Consider the following 25,122-nt stretch of genomic DNA (forward strand, 5'->3'; position numbering starts at 1 on the left):
CATCCCTGTGCCCCTGCATCCGTGTCCCTTGTCCCTCCACCCGTGTTTCTCCATGCCCCATGTCCCTGTGTCCCTGCATCCCTGTGTCTCCATGCCCCGTGTCCCTGTATCTCCGTGTCCCTGCGGTGGTGGCAGTGCCGATGCTCTCCCGGCAGTGATGCTGCTTACGGTGCTGCTGCTTCGGCTCCGCTGTGGTTGTGCTGCGACAGCACAGAGGGTCCGAGGAGTGTTTTGGGAGTGTCTGTGTAAGGCAGTGGGATCAGTGGAGTGAAGTCTCACTCCATGACCCCCAGGGATGGACACAGTGTCACCCCGAGCAGGGTAAGGCAGGAATCCTCCTCTTCCCACTGCCCCCGTGACATTGCTCATCCTCCCGGTTTTAGGTCTGGAATCAAGGTCCAAGGATGGTGAAGCTGGGGAGTAATTTGAACGACAAGAACAACAAGCAACCATCCAACGAAGATGGTTTTCAGACAGTTCCTTTGATCACTCCTTTGGAAGTAAATCACCTGCAGTTCCCTGCTCCGGAAAAGGTAAAAGCAGACAGTGCTCCTGCATGGCTAACACATGTATGATTTTCCCTGGGTCTGGTGCTAGCAACTGTGGTATATTTCCTCAATAAATAAAAAGGGGTTATCTTGCATAGTGTGTTTATCTGTTTTACCATGGCAAATAAGCACCAGCTGTCCCCCAGCTCCTGCTCTCCTCAGGAAAACAACCCAAAATATCCAGAAATACAACTGGAAAATGCTTTATGTGTTGCTCTTGTAAGCACTGGAGAAACAGGAGCAGTTTTCAATGTGTTGTTATCAGTAAGATTAATGGCCTGGATTGAGGGTCAGTAATGTGATAACTCTTCCAAAATCAGCAGCTGCTTTAGTTATCTCAGTTAAGCTCCATTTTCCTCTCTGTGGCTTTGCAAAGCGTATTTGGACACTGAGGATGCTGATTCCTCTGAGGAGTGTGGCTGAGGTCGTGGGGTGGTGGTGGAGCAACCCAGCAACCCAGGGACTCGTTTGGTTCTCCCCTGCCCTCTCAACTTTCTCACACCTGAATGCAGTGCTGAATCGTGCCGGAATGTTGGTGATTGTCTGAGGGTTGTGGTTGGGGTTTTTCGATTGCAGTAGGAAATCTTTTGTCTGTATCCACGAGGGGATGATGCACATCAATACAACCTGGTGAGGACATGATGAGACTGAAAATCTGTATGCCCCAACAGTCCTTAGCAAAACAAAGCCTGTCTGCAATGTAGTTCCCAGATACCACAGAGGTGGAGCCAACTCACCCCAAAGTACAGACGGAATGATTACATCTCCCAGGATAATGGAATAACAGCCAAATTAACACTGATGATTATTGAACATATATCCTGGGTTTTACTGTAGTACAAAACGAATTTGCTCTAACTGCATTAGGAGAACATGATGATGGATGTGATAAACCTGTCTAGGTAGACAAGCTGTGTTTATTTTATGATGGAGCTGAGTCAACTGCATTGACATCCTGGGAAACAGAGCTGTGCCAGACAAAGGACCTGGTTTCATTCTCCATCTACCTCATGGCAATCAGGAACAACTTTGCTGCATTTAGGAGCAAAGTTCCGTGAATTGTTGTGCATGAGAGGCTAAACCAGCCTTTATCTAGGACTGATAAATGAGATTAAGCATAATAACTCAAAGCAGTGTGATGTCATAAATGTCTGAAAACCTATAGTTGTGTACAAGCAGCTCCTTTGATGATCATCGAGATCCCCCAGTGTCACACTACATGAAATTTAAACGACCTGTGGGTCAGGTGAGACTGGATAACCCAACAAAAACCCTTTCAGGCTAATAAAGTGGCAATGAGTGTTCTCACCACCACCACGTTCCAATTGCCTGTTGGTGAACAAACATAGGAGTTGTATTGGTCTGCTGTGATTTCTTGCTGATTTTCCTGTTTAAACATGCCTACATCAATAATTCACATGTTGTTAGGTTACATTACCTTCATTAGCATACATTACTGTCAATGTATCCACTGACATCCGTATTTTTCTTTGCTGGAGGAGTGGGATGTACCTCTGGGTGTGCTGAGCATGATTCAGACCTCATTAGAGCCAGAGGTATTGATTCCTGCAGGCTGTGCTTCAGCTCCTGCGTGCAGCAGGCCTGGAGTTAGCAGGCTGGAGGTCCCTTCACCAGGAGCAGAGGTTATTTATGATAAAAGCAAAATAATTCACAACCTGTTTGCTCTCTGTAGAACAGGTTGTGGTGGGCTGAGCTCACCCCAGGGCAGAGGGGTTGCTTAAAGACCTGCTAATAAGGAGCTGAGCCTCAGGTGAAAAGCTTGGGCAGAGGTTAAGTGAGAGGGGGAAATTGCAGCTTTGTACTCCGGAAAGCAAAGCTGCTGCTGAGTTCAGTCAGGCTGTGTGAGCCTGAGGAGGAGCAGACATGGATTTCAAGGATTTTGGGGTGCATTTTTGCTTGGCATCACCTTGCAGGCAGGAGGTAGAGTTAAAAAAAAACACCTAAAATTGACTTTTTTATTCCTGTCTAGTCCTAAAACCTGTCAGCAGTGGATTTTGAGCTTGGGAGAGTGAGAGCAAAAAGCAAGGTGCTTCCTGTGCCTCTTGCCTGGGGTGTTGCAGGAGGGAGCAGAGCCAAAGCAGCTCTGCTGTGAGGGTCTGTGGGTGACAGCTCAGCAGGGCTTGAAAGGCTCTCAGGTCTTCTGCAACACAAACCCAATCCTGCTGACAGTAACCACAGGGAGGCAATGCTGCCAGCAGCTCCTGCCTCTGCCACTCAACAAAGAGCTGTGCATTGTCCTGGCATTTTCCTCTCAGTGAAACCTAAAAAAAACCCCCAACCCTGATAAATATTCGTTTTCTGGGCTTCTCTTCACCCTTAGAGGGGATCTGCATGTATAGAACTGTGAGCTCTTGACCTGGATCTAACCTTGAGCAGTTCAGGGTGTATTCAATCCCGATCAAGGAGGTTTGGGTGCAGCCTGGGGCTCTGTCATTGCTCTGGCTTCAGTCTGTGTGGTAAAGGAGGAATAGTAAGAGCTCTGGATAGTGATCCAGAGTGCTCTAGGTCTGTGCTGGGCAGCCCACCTGCTGTTCCCAGCAGTGTGCAGTAATGGCTTCACCTGGTGGATATTTGCAAGCTCTGTTCATTTATAGGCTTTTTTTTTTATCAGTTGAGTCTTTGCCACCTGCATGCAAGTGGAAGAAACCCAAACCTGTTGTTTGCTGGATCCTTTAAAAGCATTCTACAAAGCCTATGGGATCTACAGGCTGAAAATTTGTGGTTTAAGGACATTAAATACCTGATTTTTCATGATTTTAAGGATTTTTTTTTGTAATTGAATTACTTGAGAGTCACTGGAAGCCACTCTCTATGATAACCTATATAGGTGTTTCACCAGAGCTTCCATCAGCTCTTTCCAAGTGTTTTCTGTGTCTGACTCCCCTTTCAGAGAAAGGATATGGAGGAAGAATAGTCATGAGGATTTTGCTCGTGTGATGTAATCCCTGAAGCCCATCTCTTTTTCCCTGATAGTTCCTTGATTGTAAGCAATCATTTTGGGGGGTGAGAGGGGAAAACACTAAGGAAGTGTTTTCCCCTCTTACTTCAATTTACTGCTTGTCCTTTTGAGATGCTTTCCTAACAGCCTTATATTTTCAAAGCTCTATGAATTTAGCAGCTCCCTCCACCTTGCTGCTGCTGGAAAAAATACAGGCAGGAATTCAGGAGGCTTCAATCTGGCAACCTTTGGTTAAAATTATGGGCCACTGGACTATTTCTTTTCCCTCCAAACCAGGATGTCTCCTCCCAAGCCTTGTGCTGTTCGTCCTGCAGCATCAGCATTCTCGTCCTTCTGTCAGCAGTTGTGTGGCTGCAAGGGGAAAATGTACCCAGGACGGTGATTTCCCCCCTAGGGTGCTCAGCCTGCTGTTTATTTATATTTATTGACTATCTTCAAACATTTCCCTCGTCCCCTGTTCCCCTGCTGGGGCAGGAGGCAGAGACAGGTGCTCTTAAATCATTTTTGCATGGGCTTTTTGCTGAAATCCATCCATGTAGCAGGAATAATAGCCCCATCAGCCATGACAAACCCTTGACCTGGCTTTTTATGTCTCTCAATTTCATTGCTTCTTATTCCAAATGAGAAAAAAAAAACCCAACCCAAAAGTCTTTTATCTTGTGGGACCAAAGGGGAAAAGAGAAGCTGTTCCCTTGTTTCCCGAGGCATAGACAAAGTGCTTCAGCTGGAATTGTGTCTCTGCAATGATAATGCTGAAAGATTTGCAGCTTTCAGGGACTATTCTGCTCCCTGAAATTTTCAATGAGATCAACAACTGGAGATCCCTTGGTCTCTGAGCTCACTTGAGTCTAATCCACAAGGAAATACCTCTGTTCTGGCAGTAAAAATCCTAATTTTCCATACCACGAAAGTGCATGAAAGCTGTTGTCAGGGCTGCAAAAACCACCCTGCACCTCCTTTGTGGGGAAAGCTGCAGAAGGCTTATCATGTGCTCCATTGTTCTTTATTTGGAATGCATCAGGAGGCTTAAGAATTAATTTCTCTAGTGGCAAATTCCTGCCATCCAACCCAAGCAAGGAATAAAAAGAGATGTAACTGCTCTCTTTTCCTCACCCTCTGTTCCTGCCCCTTGGCCTCATCCCTCTCTGGGTGGCTCAGGTCATGTGTGTACACAGAGCAATGAAGAGTTCCTGAAAATCGAGGGGAAATCAGGAGGTCCCTGGTGCTCCCAGCCTGTCCCTGTTGGCTTAACAGACAATAATGTTTGGTCCTGGCCAGCTGAGCAGGGATAATGAATAGTAGCTGGGTGAGTGCTCTTGTACCTCAGGGACTACTGGCAGCTCTGCCCTGAAGTCCTGATGTCAGTCTGCTCTCTGTGAAGCTTGGCCAGCCTGGAGGCTCAGGGCAATGTGGAGCTGGTTTTGGGGTGCTGCTACATGTGTTGGGGCCAGAGGCAGCTCAGCCTTTCCCTGACATTGCCTGGGGAGGCTCCTGGTGGATGTGCTTCTGCTCATCTGCTGGTGAGGCTGGTGGGATGGAGGGAAAGGCAAAAGGAGGCGTGGGGAAGGGCTGGAAACTGTGGCAGGTGGAGGAAGGAAGAGTAAAAGGGAGGAGGAGGATGCAAAGGGAAGGAAAGCATGAATAAAAGAGAGGAAGGAAATAAAAAGACAGCAGTGCTGTCCTGCCTTTCCCCATCCTCTCCTTTCCCATTTGGGATACCCTTCCAAATCCCCACAAACCCCAAAGTCTGAGCCTTTCCCTCCTTATGACATTGTCCCTCCTACACTGTGCAAATCCATTTGTCCTCTAAGTGTGTGTTTGAGCACAAACACCACCTCTGCTCACTAAGCTGTAATAAATCTTTGCAGCAACACTCTGGCAGCACAGGGTTTGTGGGGGAGCCTTTCTGGTTTGGTTTGTGTGTTTTGGCCAGGTTTGCTTGTGGTTCTTGGCACTTCATGTTCCTCCTTGGGTATCATTGGTGCTGTGCTTGTCTTCCCCTCACACACCAACTCCTCTGATCCTGGTGGGGATCCAGGGGATCCAGCAGCATCTTGTGCTTACAGATAACGTGGTGTTGCTGCAGAGCTTCCCGAGGAACACCTCAGGGTTTGTGTAGCCTCTGCAGAATTGTCCCTCCCTAGCTGCACTGCCCTCAGGGGCTGAATGAAGGGCTCTAAAGCTCCCTGGTTTGGGGAGCCCCAGTGGCTCTCTCGAGCCCAGTTGTGTCTGCACTGCAATTCCTGGAGCTGCAGCCTGCACAGACAGCACACAGGGACAGTGTGTTAGGGGATTGAGCTTTGAGCCTGTTGCAATCGATTCTGTTTCCTGACATGAAAGTCCTTTGCTGAGGGTGGAAGTGATTTCAGGAGGAGCATGAAGTGAGCTGAGCCTTCCAGTCACTTACTGGTCTGGGAAGGAGGACTGGGCAGGATCCTTGGCTAGTGTAAATCAGTGCAGTTTAGAGGAAATCAGTGGAGCTCTGCTCATTTATCCTGAACAATTTGCTCTCACTACAGCTGAGTGATTGGTTCTTTTGTCTGCTCTGCTGTGCCTTCTCCTGGCTGAACCCACTGAAATCAATTTCTGTCAGTTCCAGTCACTTACTGGTCTGGGAAGGAGGACTGGGCAGGATCCTTGGCTAGTGTAAATCAGTGCAGTTTAGAGGAAATCAGTGGAGCTCTGCTCATTTATCCTGAACAATTTGCTCTCACTACAGCTGAGTGATTGGTTCTTTTGTCTGCTCTGCTGTGCCTTCTCCTGGCTGAACCCACTGAAATCAATTTCTGTCAGCCCTTCACAGCCTCTTGTGGGTTCCTCATGGTTATGGTCACCTAGGGATTTGTGGGGAGACTTAGTTGACTAAATTCCAAGCTCCTTTTGTGCCTGCCTTTCCCTTCTCTGCTGCCTCCAGCTCCAGCACAGCCTTTCCCTCGTTCTGCCTCTCACCAGTGGTGCCAGGGCTGATTGCATTTGCTGCCTTTGTCCCTTTGTGATGTTCCTTATGCCTGGAATATCCTCCTGGCACTGATTCAGGAGACCACTTTTTTCCTCCCACCCTCTGTGAAACTCATTTCTAGCACAACACCCATTAGATGAGCTGATACAGGGAGGGAAAAGCAGAGTACTGACCGTGCCTTTCTCCATTGCCTATGGATTTGATCCAGGGCATCTTTCCCTTCAGTTTCCTTTTTTTTTCCCCCTCACTTTTTGCTGCTTGATATTTCAGTCATGTTATGTATTCAGATAGTGACTATGATGCCATGGACACTACCATTACATACATCCCACATGCCAATTTAAATCCTAACCTCTGGGAATGTTGCCTGCTGACACGTGTCCATCCTGTAGATTTGGAAGCAGAGCTGCCATTCCCATGGGATGGGACATAGCAATAATCATTTGGGGAAGTTTGTAATGACCTTATTCTCTAAAAAGCTAGGAATTTGGTGATTTCCAGGTCATCTGGGATTCTTGGTCCACCTTATCCTGTGTGTCCTGTTTCTGGCAGTAGCCAGGGCAACAGTGAGAAGGAGCTGCTCATGTCTATCAATGTTTCATCCTAAGCCTGCAAAGAAGGAGATTGTTTTAAGCCCTGAAACATGATTTTTCCATCTCTTTTCCTATATTTTTGAGTGCTAAGTATTTTTCCTTCAGCTGCTGTTGGCAACATGCACATCTCATTTGCTCTTTGAGGCTGGTGCTGCATGAGGATTAGAGCTTGTAGGTCACTGGAGAATTCTGTGTGTGAGCAGGTGGTGGTTTTGGCTGTCCCTTGGCTCGGAGCACAGGATGGGAGGATAGAAGGATAGAACCTGAATGAGGCACAGCAGGTTTAGTGCCAGACTGGGGGGTCACATTTTGCTGTCACCACTCACCTGGACATCCTGCTGCAGCGAAGGGCTGAGGTCCTTCTCAGCTGCTGATGCTCAGCCACAAAGGCAAAGGAAACCACAACATTAGTGGTTAGAGGTTATATTTTTCCTCCTCTCTCTGCGAGGGATGAAGAAAGATGTGGAAAGGAACAAATCCAAGAATCTCCTTTTCATTTAACAGTGAGCATGACTAATGCACATGGAAACCGATGGGGAAGTTACAACCATTTTGTGGGACTACAAAGTCCAGCTTTGAAGTTGGAAAAATCCTCTCTCCTTGGTAGCAGAGACACACTTTGTTTCTCTGTGCTGTCAGTCTGACAGCCTCTCTGAGTGAGAGGCTCTTCATTATTAATAATCCCAGGAAGTAGTATGTTAAATTTTTATGGTTTGTGCTTTGCAGCACCTGAACCACAATATATTACATGCACCGTGGCAGTGAAGTGGGAATTACAGCAGGGCTGCATGTCCTTTTCCCAATGAATAATTTAGAGTTTTCACAATGCCAGTTATGTTAAATATTATTACTCATCTCTTCAGGGAAAACCATAGAGCTCAAATGCAAATAGAAAGTGGCAATAAATGATGTTGCATTTAGCCAGTTGGAGACAAGACTCAGGATTCATATCAGTTCATTTTCTCAAACACTTACTTCATCCCTTTGCAGGAAAAATCCTTTTCAAGGTTCCACGCTTAATGGGATATTTTTCCATTTGTCACATTTCACATCTACTCTGCTCCTTCCTCCTCAAAGCAAATGCTTTTAATATACCACTTGGTTAGAAGCTTTCCTTTTTTGCCTTTCAGCATCCCAAATCTCTACATTTCCCAGCACTCTCCTACTGTTTACCTTCTCAAGGTTGTCAATGATGGATTTCCTGCTGGTGTACACAGACTCTCATCTGTTGTTTCTCACCTCAGCACACCTATAATTTTCCAAAGCATCACTGCAGAGAGGGTGCCTGGGCCTGCATTCATTAAAGCTGAGGAAAGGTTTCCTATTGATTCCAGTCATGGCACTAGCATTAAGCCTGGAATAATAAGTGCATTTAGGTTCAGGACTCAATAAATGTATTGGCAAACAGCATCATTAGGAAAGTCTTGCTTGTGTGGAGCAGCATGATGGATATGGTCCTGTTGTGTTGGGTTTATGCTTCCACAGGCCATTCCCTACAGGTTGCTACTGAGCTCTTGCAGATCCGTGTTTGAGGGATTGGAATGAGGATCCAGAAAATGCAAGAAAGACTAGAAAGTCAAAACCTTCCCAGACATGGGGAGTGTTACTACATCTACTGAGCTAGGGTGGCTGAGGAGGGCAGTTCTGCACAGAGCTGCCCTTTTCCATAGGGTGCCTGACACCCTACCCACCCCAGCCATACCTTGCCAGTCCCTAATCCCAAGAGGGATATATTCATATGGAGAATCTGCTGGAGCTACTATTATCACTCATTAATGAGAAAACGTGGTATACTGTAAGCAGCAATGAGCTGTGATCTGAACTCCTGACTCAGCCACCAAGTGCTGGTGTGACTCAGCACATCACTGATACTCCTTTTTTGCCTTTTTTTGCCCTACTCCTCATGTGGGAATCTGGGGCCATTCTGGTGTGCAGAGCCCCTTGAGCACTTGCTGAATGCCCCTGGGTCCCCAGGCCATCCCTGTTGGAACTGGCTGTGGGAAGGTGCCTGAAACCAGTTTAGAGACTGATCAGCCAAAGCACTTAAATGCACACTTAACCTTAAATATCCGATTAATCCTGCTGATGTTAATAGGACTACTCGCATGCCTAAGTGCTTTGCTGAATTGGTGGTTAATTAGTTCAAATGCCACATAAACCTGGGGCAGGAGGAAGCTGCAAGGAGTGCAGTGTGCAGTTCTGGAGTTAGGCCTGCCTTTTTGCTGGTCCACAGAAGCCTTTTCTCTCCTCTCGTGTTCTTATGCTCTGCAAACCTCATCTAGGAAGCAACTTTCGGAGAACACTATGACTTTTGGATGTAAAATGAAGAAAAGTCTCAGGTGATTTATTTGTATCCCCTTTCTTGCATCTGCCATAAACAGCACAGTCTCTGCAATTTGAAGGTGGAGGAGCTCTGGGAAGTGCTTTAAGAATAGGTCACAGCAGCAAGTTAATTTGCAGGGAGATCCCCTGAGCTAAATTCATCCAGGCTCCATCCCCAGGACAGACTTTAAAGGACTACAAAAGCTGGCAGGGACATTCCTCTCTTTGGTGGATGATCAGAACACGCAAAGTGGGGCACAGCTCTGAGCTGCTGCTGAATCAGGGCCTAGATAACAACACACACACAGCCTGACAAGTGTCCCAAAAAAGCTCTAAGGGTATTTATCCAGCAATCACAAAGGCTCAGACAAGCCAAAAAGCTGATGGGACTGTTCTTGCAGTTTAATATTCTCTTGCAGGTTGCTTCATGAGATGGATAAAATGAATAATACACTAATTCTCTGCCCCAGTAAGCTGATGGTTAGGGGTGGCAGTCTAAACCAGACCCTTCTCACCATGAGGATGAGCTGAGAGCTCAAGGAAACAAGTGTAGAGGAGACTAATAGTCTTTTTTGGGGAGTATTCAGAGACTACTTGTCCATTTAAGCACCGATTTGATTGCTTATTATCTATACCGAGGAGGTCAGAGCAGAGCCAAGCATTGCTGCCAGCTCTGGAAGTTGCCCCCTTAGAGCAGCTCATTTCCAGCCTAGCAGCATCCCAGGGCAAGGAATGAAATGAGCATTTCCTTCCCTTCAGTTTGCTTTGAACTGACACAGGACCCCAATTTCATACTCCCTTTCACTGCTTTCAATGCAGAACAACTCCACCTGAGCCAGAGCACTGCAGAAGAGGTAAGAACAGGGAGTGAGCATCATTCTGTTGGCTGTGGTTTGTAATAAACACCAGTAGTTCTCCCAGGAAACCTGTCGTGGTGTGTGATGAATGGACCTTGTTTGCATGGGAACAGTGGGATCTGGGCTGGATGGAAGTGCTCCGGGGTAGGCAGTGATGAATGAGCACTGATACTTGTACCAGTCAGGGGGGTTTAGTACTGTACATCCAGCAGCAATTTGGGGAGAATTTCAGGGAGAATTTACTGCCAGGTATTTTTTATCATTCACAAAATGGAAAGGAAAGGTCAATGAAGGAAAAAGAAATTATGGCAGGGAGAGAGGGGAAGGCAAATCTTTCCAACCCAAATCAGGAGACTGGAAAATGAAAACAGATCAAGAAAAAGAGCAAAAAAACCCAATGATGCTAAAAATATAGAAAGATCACTTTATAAGATTAATTAGTCCTTTCCTAAATTTGCTCTTAGATTAATATTTCATGCTTTAGAGAATTTCTTTTGGGTTTTGACCTGTAAACCTGTTTGAGAGACACAACTGCCACATGCCTGGGAGGCTCCACTGGACCTGTGTGTGGGGTGTGAGTGTACCCAAGTGTCACATCCAACAGGGCTCACTCCTGTCTCTGCCTGGGGTGGTCCCACTGGAAGGTTTGAGGAGTGAGATGAACACACCTCCGTTCCCAAAAGCCTTTCCATGGTCACCCCGATGGCAGCTGGTTGGATGGAGAGGGGTGAATGTTGCTGCAAGAGTGGGATCCATGCCCAGGATTTATTTAGGCTGCAGAGGCTGAGCCCATGCCCTGAGCAGAATTGCACTGTTATTGTTCTGCCACGATATTGACTTCTCCCCCCACTGCAGGTTTGCAGTTTGACCTTTGCCATTTGATTCCCTTTCAAGAGGAAACCTCCTGTCTTTCTCCTGCTGAGTAATTCCTTTGGGTGTCTGACAGAGACACTTCTGCAGAGCAGATACTTCTCTTCTGCAATGCCAAAAGGCATTTAGCAAAGGTTCTTCTTACCTCTTCTACTAAGGCCTTTTGAACCCTGTGCAAAGCACTGACCAGCAGGATGACTCTGGCTCTGTGCACACACATTTCCCTGCTGGCACAGTCAGCAAATTGTGTTTCAGTAGCTTCTGATCTGGTTGGGCCTGAGCTTGCTTATTTATTCACAAGCATGGTAGAATAGCTGCTGGACCTGAATTTGATGCCTTGGGAGGGGATGTGTGGGTTTATTTTCAGGCTCAGGCTGTAGACAGCAGAATTCAAACTTTGCTGCTTGTAGGATATTGGTGAAATGGAAAATATACATTAAAATATACATTAAAATATACAGGTAAAAATACCCGTAAGAAAACTGGTGTTGATGACAGAGAAGGGAAGAAAATATACCTAGAAACAAGGTTTTAATCGGACCTAGAATCAAAGTTTTAATCTGACTTTTTTCTTCTATCCTGGCTTCATGGTCCAGCATTAAGATACAAGGTTAGAGTTGGTGGATAAACCTCATGCCAACTTAAAAGCACTATCTGTAGCTAGGACTTCTGTCAAGCAGGAAGGATGAATTTGGGAAAATCAGATGCTGTTTGACAACAGAATGAGTGCTGTTTGTGGTTGTGACTGACACTGTAGTTTGCTGTGCAAAAGGCCAGTGAGAAGACAGGAGGGCTGGGCAGCTGCTTGAGCTCTGAGTGCCTTCCCTCCTCTTGAGGGGCAAAATGAGGTTGTTGCTTGTTTGAACCTCAGAGCTGACCTGGCCCAGTTTGTCTTGGCTGCAGAGGGAGCTTGGCTTTACTTTGCCCACGGTGTTCTGGGCTGTATTCCAGGGCATAGTGGGGTTTGAGTCCATAACAGGCTCAGAGTAGGGTTAGGATTCATCCCAAACCTGCCAAACCAAGCTTGTCCCCAAGTGTCATTTCCCATCCTCTGTGTCATGCCATCAGAACTCCCAAGTTCCCAAGTGCTAATATAAATGTATTTGAGTGGCTTTTTGTTCTCCTCTTCTTCCCAAGTCTTAATATTGCAAATGCTACTGTAATAAATATTATTGAGAGGGATTTGGAGGCTGTAAATATTCATCAGCCTTTAATGATTTGCATTTGAATGCAGAAAATTGGCTTAGGACTCCTCACTGGTTTTTCTCTCTCTGTGATTTCATATGTGCAGGAGGATTAAGTACCTGTGCTTGTCTTTGGTCCAACCCAGACTTGCTGTCTTCGTTTGGAAATAAGCCCTTGATTAGCTGAGAATTCAGAGAGAACTGAGCCTTGTGCTGCACTTAATCTCCTTCAATCCTCCAGCACTTTTGTTTCTAACTAAGAGCTTTAGGATCACTCTTGTCACTCTCATCTGCTCCAGCCACCACTCCTGGAGTGGCTCATCTTCCCCTTGGCCAGGCTGGTGGCTCTGCAGTCCTGCAGCTCAGAGCTGGGGGCAGAAAGGGGCAGTGTTGGGCCTGGGGATGTGCTTGCTGTCCTTTTTAACCTAGCCAAACGTGGAAAGGAAAAGGGAGAGGAAAAAGGGGAAAGGATGTGAAAAAGGAAAGGAAGAAAGAAAAAAAGGAAAAGAAAAGGCAAAGGAAAAAGAGAAAGGAAAAAGGAAGTGAAAAGGGGGAAAAAAAAGGAAAAAGGAAATGGAAAGAAAAAAGAAAGGAAAAAGGAAGTGAAAAGGGGAAGAAAAAGGAAAAGAAAAAGAAAGGAAAAGGGAAGTGAAGAAGGAAGTGAAAAGGGAAAGGAAGAAGAAAGGGAAAAGGATATTAAATGGAAAAAGAAGAGGTAAAGGGAAAGGAAAGGAGAAAGAAAAGGAAATGAGAAAGGAAAAGAAAAACGAAGGAAAAGGAAATTGGAAAGGAAAAAGGGAAATGAAAAATGAAATAAAATGGAAAGGAAAAGGAAAGGAAAGAGGAAAGGAAAAATGAAGGAAAAAGAAAGGAAAAAGGAAAGTTGCTCTGTTCACTGAGTTTGCAGTGGCTCTATTCACCAAAAATATTTTGGGTCATTTTAGATCAGTTATGAATTCCCTGTAGATTCACACTGCACTTTGACCAAACCCTTTTAAAGCCACTTAGGACTTCTCCATTGGTGTAAAACACCTCATTTAGTAGTAGTAATTAGTAGGTCCTGGATTAATCACCACTGCCCCAGATCTGCTGGGGAAAACCCAAGGTGATACTCTGAGAGTAACATTGATTGTCTGAAGAGTGAGGGAGACATAAAATGGCCTAAACTTAAATTGGTTTCAGTGCAGCTTGTTAGGGCAGAGCTTTAATTGCTGAGGCTCTGCTTTAGGTTGGGCTGCTCTGCCTGTTGATAGGAAAACCAGAGGCCTAGTCCTAAACCAAAGTGAGTGTCAAACACTTTGCTGTCTGCTATTTTAGGACTCCATGTGGTAAGCAAACTGTCCTAGTTCTGTGTATGTGTCTGACTGTTCCTCTGTCTCTCTTGCTCCTCAGGCTGTGATGAGTTTGTGTTCATTTATGTAGGTCCAGGGGCTGGTTTAGCTAGAAAAGCTTAGCTAACAGCCCCCAAATTTAGGCTGTGGGCAGAAAGCTTAACAGTGTTGATATTTTCCAGGTCATTGTGAAAACAAGAACAGAATATCAGCCTGACCAGAAGAACAAAGGAAAACTCAGAGTGCCCAAAATTGCTGAATTCACAGTCAGTTTCACTGATGGTGTAACAGAAAGACTAAAGGTAAGAAGTTTTTTTTTCTCCTGCTTTCTGATGCAAATGTCATTCATTTTAAAGTGACTGAATCAAAGTGACAGGAAAGACATAACCAATTTAACACTCCACTCATCACCAGGGTCAGAGAGAGGTTTATCTGAACGGGTATAAAGCTTTATTTTTAGGCCTGGCATGAAAATACCTTGTGTCTCTAAAGTAGGAAATGCTTTTCTTTCCCAGGAAAAATCATGGTGATAATATTTTTCAGCCCAAATTGAAAGTAAAACAAGTTTAAACTTTTTATTCTTTTCAAGCATTTGTGTTTAAAAAGATTTTTAAATAGGTTTATTTCTACTGTTACAGATTAAAAGCCACTTCAAACTACATTAAAAAAAAAATTGATACTAGGGAAGTATCCAAGATTATCCTGTCCTGGAAGCAGGCTCTGCTCAAACATGGAAAGAAAAGCCCAAATTGAAAGTAAAACAAGTTTAAACTTTTTATTCTTTTCAAGCATTTGTGTTTAAAAAGATTTTTAAATAGGTTTATTTCTACTGTTACAGATTAAAAGCCACTTCAAACTACATTAAAAAAAAAATTGATACTAGGGAAGTATCCAAGATTATCCTGTCCTGGAAGCAGGCTCTGCTCAAACATGGAAAGAAAGTAATGAATTCTTATCCTGTCCTGGAAGCAGTTTTGCTTCACAGGAATTGGCATTTTCTGATGGAAAATATTTCCTTGAGACATTTTCAACAGGCTCTGCTCAAACATGGAAAGAAAGTAATGAATTATTGAATGCCCTCAGTTCCTGTTGACTGCAGCATATTAGAATGGCTCAGTTCCTCCTAAAATTAGACTCCAAGGGTGTAGCTGCCAGGATTTTCTCCCTTTGCATTGGGAAGAGCTGATGCTTTTCCTGAAGCACAGAGGTTTAGGGATCAAAATGTGAGATCTGAAGTCACATTTTCGAGGTCAGAGGAAATAGCAGTGATTTGAGTAGGAAACACAGGCAGTTCCTGGTTAGAGCTGAGCTCCTTGGAAAGCTTGGATTGAGCTTATAAATCTTTGTGAAAGGGAATCAGCTCCAGCAGTGAACAGGGATTGACTCAAGGGAGGGAACAGCCTTTCAGTTGTTCTTCGCTGCAAGAAATAAAGAAGTTTATTAGGATTATTTTCTAGTAATGTAGGAGAAAACAATCACTTTTAAGATTGCAATGTGATCCAGGGAAAATTCATCCCATTCAGCCTTGATAAACTTCAAGATGAGGTTTATTCAGCTTATTGAAAGGACAATCAGGTTTGGCTGCTCTACACTACAGAATGGCACTTTCTCTTTTTTTCTAGCCATTCCCTAACACATTTCACAAGGACAATTCTGTTGCTTTTCTTCAGCATATTTAAAGCCAGAATTTATTCCTGAGAGGTGTGTGAAAAAATGGTTTTAACTTCTTGGGTTTTGGGGTTTTTTTTCAGTGCACATCAACATGTTTTGATCTAAAATGACTTACCAGGGGTTTACATGGTGTTGATTCTGCCTGAATTCTTCCCTGATCTTACTGTGTGTGTAGTATCTATTTACCCCCAGTGATTACTCTCTGCTGGTACCACTAGGAATGGGAACAGTGAATTACCCACAGTTAAATCCCAGTCTTGGAAACCACAGCAGACATTTACCAGTGTGAGCAACATACAAATCAGAACCAGACGTGATGTGCCTGAGAAAGAACAGTAAATGTAGAGTCTCCTGGAAAACAACAGTAAATGTAGAGTCTCCTGGAAAACAAAGAACAGTAAATGTGTTCCAGAGTGTCCTGGAAGTGATGTCTTGGCTTGGGACCCTGAGTAAAGGGCCATGTTGAATTTACAAGTAACAGTACCTCACTGGGTGTTTAAAACTTAATCCTGCAGCTCTGAATGGTGTTAAGGTCAGTGTTAAGACCAAGTTTTAATCCTCTCAGAAGATCTGACCTTGTTGTTTCAAAAAGCAATCAAGAACATCTCATCCTCACTCACACACTGAGTTCATGCACAGCTCATCCACTGTGTGGGTAAATCTCATTTCCTCTACTCCTTCTGCAGAGTATCTTACTTTTCCCATTCTTTTTGCATTCAAACCTCTCCTTTCAGTGTATTTAGTCTTCTCCCCTCCCTGCTTTTGGTGCAGTTGGCCCATGGCTCTCACCTGTGTGTGTGTGTGGAGCCAGAGGCTCCAGCTGGGAGCACAGCCCTGGCAGAGGGGTCATCTGCCTTCCCCTTGCTGTGCCATGGGAGCTGCCCCTGCAGCTGGGCCTCTTCCTGTGCAGCCTGGCAGCATGACAGGTTCATTTTTAAGCTCTTTCCTTTCCCTAAAATCCATATGATTTTCATTCTCTACTCTTCAATGTCATCTTATTAATCAGTCAGCCTCTTGCCTTAATGCTGGGTAAGACTCTAAGCCTCTCCCTGCCCACTTTTCATAAGGCTTCCATGTATCCCATTAAATGTGTAGTGTTATTTCCTGACAAAAACGAGCTGAGATAATAGGTAATATTTATTACCTTTTGGGTTTTTTTTTTTGTTTGTTTCATTGCACTACATTTTTGTCCCAGTGCCTGCTCCTAGGGAAGCTATTAAAAATCCTGCCCTCTGGTTCTAAGCTGCTCTGTGAGCTGAGGCTGAGGGAATCATTTTATATCGTCTTTTTGGAAGAGGGAATCATAGTAAATACTTAACTTCTGTCATCTCAGCTTGGCTACACTTCTAAATGCTTAAAAAAGGTAATAAAATGTGATCATATTTGTTTGGCTGGCTGGGTGCTAGGTAAGGCTCCAGTGTGTGGTGTGTTGGAAGTATCATCCACAGCTTCTGGCTAACACACTGATGAACTTAAAGCATCCAGTGCATTTCTGCGAATGGTTTCACAGCATCATTGAGGTTGGAAAAGATCTCTGATATCATTGGGTCCAACCTGTGACCCATCACCACCTTGTCTGCTGGAGCAGAGCACTGAGTGCCATGTCCAGTTGTTCCTTGAGCACCTCCAGGGATGGTGACTCCACCACCTCCCTGGGCAGCACATTCCAGTGCCTGACAGCCCTTCCCATGGAGAAATTGCTCCTGATATCCAACCTGAACCTCCTCTGGTGCAGCTTGAGGCCATTTCCTCTCATTCCTATCACTTGTTACCTTGGAGAAGAGCCCAATCTCCACCTGGCTCTGACCTCTTGGCAGGTAGAAAACGACGGAGGGAAAGGCCAACAGTCCATCCAAGTGTAGGTGATCCATTGGTTTAGTGCATTCCAAATGTGTGAGAACTGTATGGGAGATGTTGTACCACTAGTGCTTAATTAATTAAGGGTTTTCCTAGGGAGCAGTTTAGCTACTACAGCTCTGATAAGCTGTGTGTGAGTAGCAACATGGCTCAGAACGTGGTACCTCTGTGTTGAGGGAGAGACAGGACAGGAAGAGGATGTGAAGAAACAGCCAAGAGATCTTCTCCTCTCTGCTTCTGAAGACTACAAAGTGAGATGTATTTTCTTTTCCACCCAAAGGGCAGAATTATCATCAGTTCCAACAGAAATGTGGCAAAGTGAGTGTCATTAAGGAGTATGTGTGGAAAAATAGTGCTGGACTGTTTATGACTGTTCCCCACCCACTGAGAACTTCTCTGGAGAGGGTTTTAGCATTTCTCATTCAGTCTGTGAATTGCCTTTCTCTCCTCTCTACTTTTTGTCAATTGCTACAGGAATGTTCTTAGGGAAGGAGGAAACTCTCCCCAAGTTTTTCTGAGTATTGTAGCTGCATTGTGTAGAAGAACAGCATCCCTGGAGGAAATTTTGGGGCCATATGAACATGGCCAATCCAGACATGCCCTTTTATTCTGCCTTTTGGCTATCTTTGATTGAAGAGGCTAATGAATTATTAGCCAACTTTCTCCCAGGAACAAGCCCAAGCCAGAATGGAAGGTTATGCCTGCACATTTTTCCTCCATCCAGAATAGCACAGATCTGAGCTCTTTAATTATCCTAAAGAAGAGATTGTCCCTAGGCAACAGCTCTTATTTCACACTGGCTCTTCCAGGAATCTCAGAAAGCTCCTGCAACTTGTCACATCTCCTAACAGACGAGGTTCTGATTCTCTATAGCTCAGCACACAGTGTCCTGCAAGTTTGACCAATAGGCTTATTCTTCAGCTGGATGAGTCACCCCACACACACCTCAGAACTGTTCAAATAGTTGTGTGTAGATGGGTAATGGGGAAATGGTATTAAAACAGCTTTATGCTTGAGTTCCTCGTGTGATATTATGTATGGTTGAGCCATCCATACATAAAAGAAATTGCTTGTATCATTTTACTCCTCCACAGAGGAGCAAAGACAACATTTTTCTCTCAGCTGACTGGCAGTGATTTATAGACCTTCCCTTCTCCAGACTCTTTGTACCTTTGGAATATGTTTCTCCAGGAAGTTTTTGAACTGCACAGATCCTGTTTTGCAGTAGCGCTGTATGCTGAGGTTTGTCAGTCTGAAGGGAGATGGTGCCTGGTGTTTGCCTTTCGTTTGGCATGCCTGGAAGGGAGCTCACGTGGGCCATGCTTCACCACCCAGGGATGACACCAAGGTGCAGCACAGAAGGTCTGCAAATCACAGAATCACAGAATATTCAGAGCTGAAAGGGACCCTTGAGGATCATCTAGTCCAACTCCAGGCCCTGCTCAGGACACCCCAACAATCCCACCCTGTGTCTGGCCTACCCTGTTGGCCTAACACTCCTTGAGCTCTGTCAGCCTTGGGGCTGTGCCCACTGCCCTGGAGAGCTGTTCAGTGCCCAAACACCTCTGGGGCAAGAGCCTTTGCCTGATATCCAACCTAACCCTCCCCTGACACAACTTCAGACCATTCCCTTGGGTCCTGACACTGGTTTCAGAGAGAAGAGGTCAGTGCTGCTTCTTCACTTCCTTCCATGAGGAAGTTTTATGTTTCTTTCCATCAGTCCTGAAGAGAGATCAAATGCTCTTCTGCTTTTCGAGCAAATTATCCATTGAATTAAGTCTTGCTACCTCAGGATTTTCAGTGACTCCTTTTCCCTTAACCAGTCCAGATGATGCAGAAATCCACCAGAGGCATTTATGTATTCAGCTCCCACCAGAAAAGCTACTGGAATGATCTTTCAGCATAGACTTACAACACAGAGCATTGGGTTGACACGTTACTGCTGGTCCATTACTGGGTTTACACAAACTGGTCTCTTCATTACACAAGTAATAAAGATGGAACAAGTCTGAGCCCTATATCACTAATTGCCATTCATTATTGCCAGGGAGACAATGATCTAATGCTTGTTAGCTGGGTGATAGTTACCTGGCATAGTTATCTGACTTCTCAAATCTTCAGCAGTTCATTCCTTTTCATGGATCAGTTTCTTAAGAGAGTGGATGCTTTCAGACTTTCAGAGTTGGAATAATTAAACTCCTTTAGCAGAACAAGTTGGCAGTGGGTGTATGGGGGAGAAGTTGAGATATTTAACATGTTTTCTTATTAGCAATTTATCTACCTGGAAGAATCATCTGCAAGTATTGATAATTATTTCACTGAAGCAATTTTTCAAGCTGCCTTTTCAGAGTCAGTGGCTGTGAAATCTGTTGAGCACGCAATGACAATCTATTCCATATCATCAGATCAACCCTCTCCTCCCTCCACCCTGAAACTGCTCTGACACATGCAGGTCCAGTCACCAGTGGCTGTAATTATTCCCCAGACTTTTCATCAGGTTGTTAGACTCTTCGTGGAACCCATTCCAAAGTTGCTGTTACTAAAATGCTCATGCTGAAACAATTATTTTCCTCGGTGAAAGATTTGGAACCAAATTGGTTTGTCTCCAGCCACACCCTACAAAACAGAACTCGATGCAATAATTGTTCATTAGCAAAACCAAACCAGTGCCTGAAACACTTGGGTCATAATTAAGACAGATTTTCCTGGGCCAGGGCCAGGGTTTGGTTTCCTGTTGAGAACAGCTTTGCCAAAGGAAAGATGCTGCCACTGCTTTCCCAGCTAGAATATGACCTTAGAATATAACCAGGGGGTTCAGCCTGGTCTTGTGGAAGGATCCTCATGTGACAGGGATTGCACTTTAGAGGGAAGGAGAGTCCTGTGCTTGTGGAGGAGGTGGAGAGCAGGTCTGGATCATGTTCTTCTGTAGGTCAGATCTGAGCCATGAGCACAAGGTGTCTTGTGCAGTGTCTCCTGCAGTGCAGGGAGTTGCTGTGTGGCCTCTTAAGAAACATTTCCCTGAATCCATGCTTTTCCCTGCCTGCCCCACCTGCCCTTGTTTCCAACAGGTACGTCACTCCTGCAGCTCTGTGGGTGGCAGCTGTCCTGTGCTCTGCTGCACACACAGCCCCAAATGTGCCATTCCTTTCTTCCTGCTCCCTCTTCCCATCTCCCCTTCCATGCCATGGTTAAACTTTCCTCTAAGCTGTTCTGCTTTCACCTGTGGCTATTGCTTTGTGCTGAGAGTTCTTCCTCTAACCTGCAAAGAAAAACCTTGTGGAGCTTTTCATTGTGCCCGTTCAACAGCCAAATAAATTTGAAGTCTCCTTTAATTGTTCAGTTACCACAGGGCAGGAGGAACTGGTGGGAAAAGGACTCCTCTGAGTGTGAGCAGGACAATTTTCCTCACTGCTTTTTAATACTAACAATAACAGTGTTTCCATGGCAACTGCCACATCACATCGGTTATCTGGGAGATGCAGAGTGGTTGCTGAAGGATCCCATTACACTGACTAATGTGAGTGGTGCTCCAGGGAGGGAACAGGGGCTCATACGTAGAGATTTTTCTCACTTTGGTGATAATTGCTGCTGTGGCTGAGGTGCTGTTTTCAGGCTGGGATGAGCAGATCCAGGAGAACAAGGGACAAAGCAGAGGAAGATCAGGAAGGTGCCAGGCACAAAGAGCAGTGGCAGAGTCATTCAGGCATCTTGTTGCACTGGCACCAGCATCAAAGGTGGTACAGTGCTTGCCTTGCATTCAGAGAGGGGCTTGGAGAGGTGGCAGGATGAAGGGGGTGGTTTCAGCCCCCGGGGACTGATTTGGAGGTTTATTCACTTGCTCTGGGAGCTCTCAGCTATCATCAGGCAATTTCCTTTCCCACAGGGCTTGGATGCAGTGGGCATGGTCTTGCAGGGGAGTCAGGCAGCTCTCACTGCACCTAAGTCTTCTGTAGATAGTGGTGGAGTGACTTGTGCCTGGAGCCCAAGCTGTGCCTTGTCTTTTGAGGGTCACAGTTTCTCCTCTCTCAAAACCCCACTGCCCTGCCCTGCCTGGCCTTGTGTCTGCTTAGATCTGATGCAAAACTAGCACCTGTGTGGATTCAGACTCTCACATGCAAGGAGGTGAGAAATGTTGCTCATCATCTTTCTGCCTGAGCTCAGAAATCATTCTTCTGCTCTGGCTGTAATGGGAAGAGAAGAGGACAGGTCATATCTGTCCCAGTTGGTGTCCCAGCTTGCATGGAGACAGATTGATGGAGCCATTTGTGATCATCAGTGACAATTCAGAGCTGGAAGGATGAACTGAATGTGGATTTGTGGCTCAGCTGCCAGAGAGCAGATTTTTCTGATCACATCCCCAGGTGTGACATTATAAACTCTGCAAGGTTTTCCCTGGCTGGGTAGAAGTTTGTGGGTTTTGTGAGAGCTCCCAGCTAATTCCTGGCTTTCTGGTACAGGCAAAGGCCCAAGAATGTCATGTCGAGGTCTAAAGCACACACAAGAGAAGTATATTAGGATTTCATTAGAATGCTCTGTGTGAGTGGCTTAGGGACCACCTAAAAAAAGCAAAGAAAGCCCCCCCAAACATGATTCTATATGAAATGGCTCATTCTTTCCAGTGCATTCTTGGTTTGCATTAGTTTTTACCAAAACACACACATTCTCTTTTGCAAAACCCTCTCAAATACATCCTAGTTTTGCCATCTACAAGCACTAACAGAGTCATCAGCTGAAGAGATTTGTTCAATTTTGGGTTGTTTGGTTTTTTTAATTTCATTGATTTTTTTGGAGGGGAAAAAGAAAGTTAATTGTTATGCAGAAAATACCTAAACATGGAAGTCACAGGGAATATTCACAGGCCTAAGGGGCTTTGGGATAGATCTGCTGAATCTTTATTCTCCAAGCCATGATATATTACAGGAAGAAAGGAAACACAGAGCAGAAACCTTAACTGACCCTTTGCTTTGGATCAAAGTGCTTGAGAAAGATTTCCATAGGCAGCTGGATGTAGATATTCCTTCTGCTAATTACAGGATGTAATTGCAGTTTCCATTTGGTCTGGAGGATTTCTCACACCTCATCTTTGTCCTCAACAACACAGTGCACATACCTGTGCCACCCCATGGGAAGCTCTGCTGGGTGGAGGATTTTCTTGTCAGCATTTGAGGTGAAAAATGCTTAATTCTAGTATGGTCAAAGGGACTGAATAGGCTGAAGGAGAAGGAAAGAGTTTTCAGCTGAGTGAGACCAAGGCAAAGTTTATTGACTGCCCTGAAATGCATTTTAGTCTCGTATCCAAACCGCAGAGTGCTGAAGAGAAATCGCAATAATCAGTGCAGTGAAATGCTTCACTCATACATATTTTTCCGTGTAATGTTTCATTCTCTCTATTTCTAAAGCAGCACAAGCTGTGATTGAATGTTAAACAGACCTGAGCTCCCTCCTGGTAGTACTTGCAGATGTATTAAGCCTGTTGGGTCAGGTCCACAGCTAATGGAACTGGCCTCGTGCCTTTGAAGGCATCATAATCACCCAGACTATTCATTGTTGTTGGGTGGTTTTCAAAGAGGAGCTTTTGTAAGTCATTTGCAGCAATAAAGCTTCATATTTCTAATTCAAAATGGAAAGGCTTTTAATGCTGAAGTTACCCAGGGGACACTTTGCTGGCCAAGTCCACACTTTGGCCTTGTCTGAAGCACCCACAGAAGTTTTCTAAGTGAGATGGGTGTAGTGGAGCATGAACACAGCCATATCATTAACTCTGTTTCCTACCCGTGAAGGTAGACAGAGGTGCTGAAATACAGGTGGATTTGTTGTCCTTCTTGAAGGGATGAACTTCCAAGTGGTTTTCTTTTACCCACAAGACTGCACTGAGCAGAGATGTTTTCATCTGGGCAAGCCCAACCTTTGATTTCATTTTATCAAAGAAGCTCATGGGACTGGGCAGGGATAGGGGAAAGGTATTTTGTGCCCTGGCATAGGAAGAGCTTAAATTGTTGTGGGTGTTTTTAAACCCAATCTCCTGTGGTTGGTGGTTGATGAGGAAAATCTAAAATCAAGCTAAAAGGAGAGGAAAATGCACAGGAAACAAGCCTGGAGGATTCTGCTTTCTGCCTTAGCCCAAGGCATCCATACTTAGGTCACAAAGGTTTTGCTCTGCCTGTAGAAGGTAATTTCACAAAACAAACACACCTCAGCTTTTCCCTAGAGCCATCCTGATCCTTGGCCATGGGATGGTGTTGGTGTTTGGGTGGCTTTGCCCCAGAAAAAGCCAAGATTTTGGGAACTTGGATGCTTGCAGCTTTTGGTGGGTCTTGCTGGAGTGTCTGTGAGTAGCAGTGGAGAGTGAACTGAGGAACTGGACTTAGGTGTCACAAAAACCCATTTAGCAGAGCAAGGAACACAACCTCAGATGTGTTGCCTTGTGCTGATCCCTGAACCTGTTCTTAGGCAGTAGCTCCTAATGCTTTCCCTGCCCTAAATGCAATGTGAGGGCAGAGGGAGAGGGGAAGGTTTTGCATTCAAGTTGCTCATCAGAGGTTGAGTCTTGGCAGGCAAAGGGTAGGCAAGGAGACATTTTATTGATGACTTGATTTATCTTGTGTTCTTGTTAATGCATTTTAAAAGGGCCCTTAGTGAGCTGAGGCATCCAGACTCATGTCCCACGTGGAGTGACCAGAGGAGATGTCACAGCTGAGGCTTTGCGCAGTGCCGTGGGGCTGATGTTTCTGTCTGCTGCAGTCCCACTGACTGAAGAAGCAGCTCAAATGAGTGATCTGGAAGGAAGCCTCTTGCAGCATTGCTCAGCTCCTGGAATGGTGTGGCAGGTGTTCTTAGGACTGTGGGTTTGGGAAGAAAAGCACCTTCGACAAGTCACCCCACTTGTTTATTGGGAGGGTTTGCTACTTCTCCTTTGAAGGTAGCAGAGTCACAAACATAGAGTCATAGAATGGCCTGGGTTGGAACGGACCTTAAAGATCATCTAGTTCCAGAGGGAATGCATATAACAGTTGGAAAAGAAAGAAAATATTCATGGAGGAAGAGAGGAAAAATGCCTTTAAAATACCTGTATGGTCTGCCAAAAAGGCCATGTATGTCTTTGGTGTTCCTAGAAACAATATTATTCCATCTCACTACACCAGCTCTATTTGCTGAAGGAATTTTTTTATGGCAGAAAACAAAACAGAGCTTTTTATTTACCCTGAATGGAAATCCACTAACACTCTTTGGTGAAAGCATCCTTATTGCAGATGGCATTTAGAACTTCCATAAGGAACTGGAGCTTGGAAACTGAGCCATGAATTTTCCATTCATAGGGGTTTGACTTGGCACAGGAAGACCTCATGCAGACCACAGCTGGCACCAGACACAGCTAAAAAGATCTGAGGCTATTAGTGCCTAAACAGCCACTAGAAATGATATTACGTGATGGAGACTGGCTAAGAGAATTGAGCCAGCTAGTTATTGTGTGCATAATTTAATTATTTGACAAATTGCTTCGAAACATGGTGTTCCTGTTCCACACTCGTCTGCACGCACAGCATTCAGGGCACAGAGCAGGGGAACTGCTGGTGGGTTTGTGGGTATCTTGGCAAATAGACATTTCTGTTTAAGATTTGCAAACCTGGAGAGGTTCACTGGTGCTGTTGTGGTGCGTGCAGAGATGGGTAGAGCCAACAGAGACATGGCTGGGAGAGCAAGCTGTCTCAGAAGGTGCCAGTGCTGCTTCAAGTGGACACCTTTAGGGGAGCTGGAGAAATAAGCCTCTCTTTATGAGTCTTTTGGATTTTGATTGCTGGGCTGAACTGAACCCATGAATTAGTGGAGTATAGAATCATAGAATGGTTTGGGTTGGAAGGACCTTAAATCATCTAGTTCCGACCCTCTGCCATAGGGAGGGACACCTTCCACTAGCCCAGGTTGCTCCAAGGCCTATCCAACCCCGCCCTG

At 45.1% G+C, this 25,122-nt stretch overlaps 1 protein-coding gene across 2 annotated transcripts in view; it reads left to right on the top strand.

The window, feature by feature from the left end:
* The first annotated feature begins 383 nt into the window (after positions 1-383).
* The window catches only part of LOC103798373 (neuron-specific protein family member 2), a 32,697-nt gene continuing 7,958 nt past the window's right edge, over positions 384-25,122 (top strand). Inside the window, exons 1-2 of one of the 2 annotated variants that reach the window (XM_009070628.1) lie at positions 384-533; positions 13,827-13,946. In XM_009070628.1, coding sequence (XP_009068876.1) covers positions 405-533; positions 13,827-13,946 — 249 coding nt within the window. In that variant the 5' untranslated portion in view covers positions 384-404. The remainder of the gene's footprint in view (positions 534-13,826; positions 13,947-25,122) is intronic. The other variant, XM_009070629.1, reaches the window with a different exon arrangement.

This window comes from Acanthisitta chloris, unplaced genomic scaffold (assembly GCF_000695815.1).
Source record: "Acanthisitta chloris isolate BGI_N310 unplaced genomic scaffold, ASM69581v1 scaffold20192, whole genome shotgun sequence".
In the NCBI taxonomy this organism is placed as follows: domain Eukaryota; kingdom Metazoa; phylum Chordata; class Aves; order Passeriformes; family Acanthisittidae; genus Acanthisitta; species Acanthisitta chloris.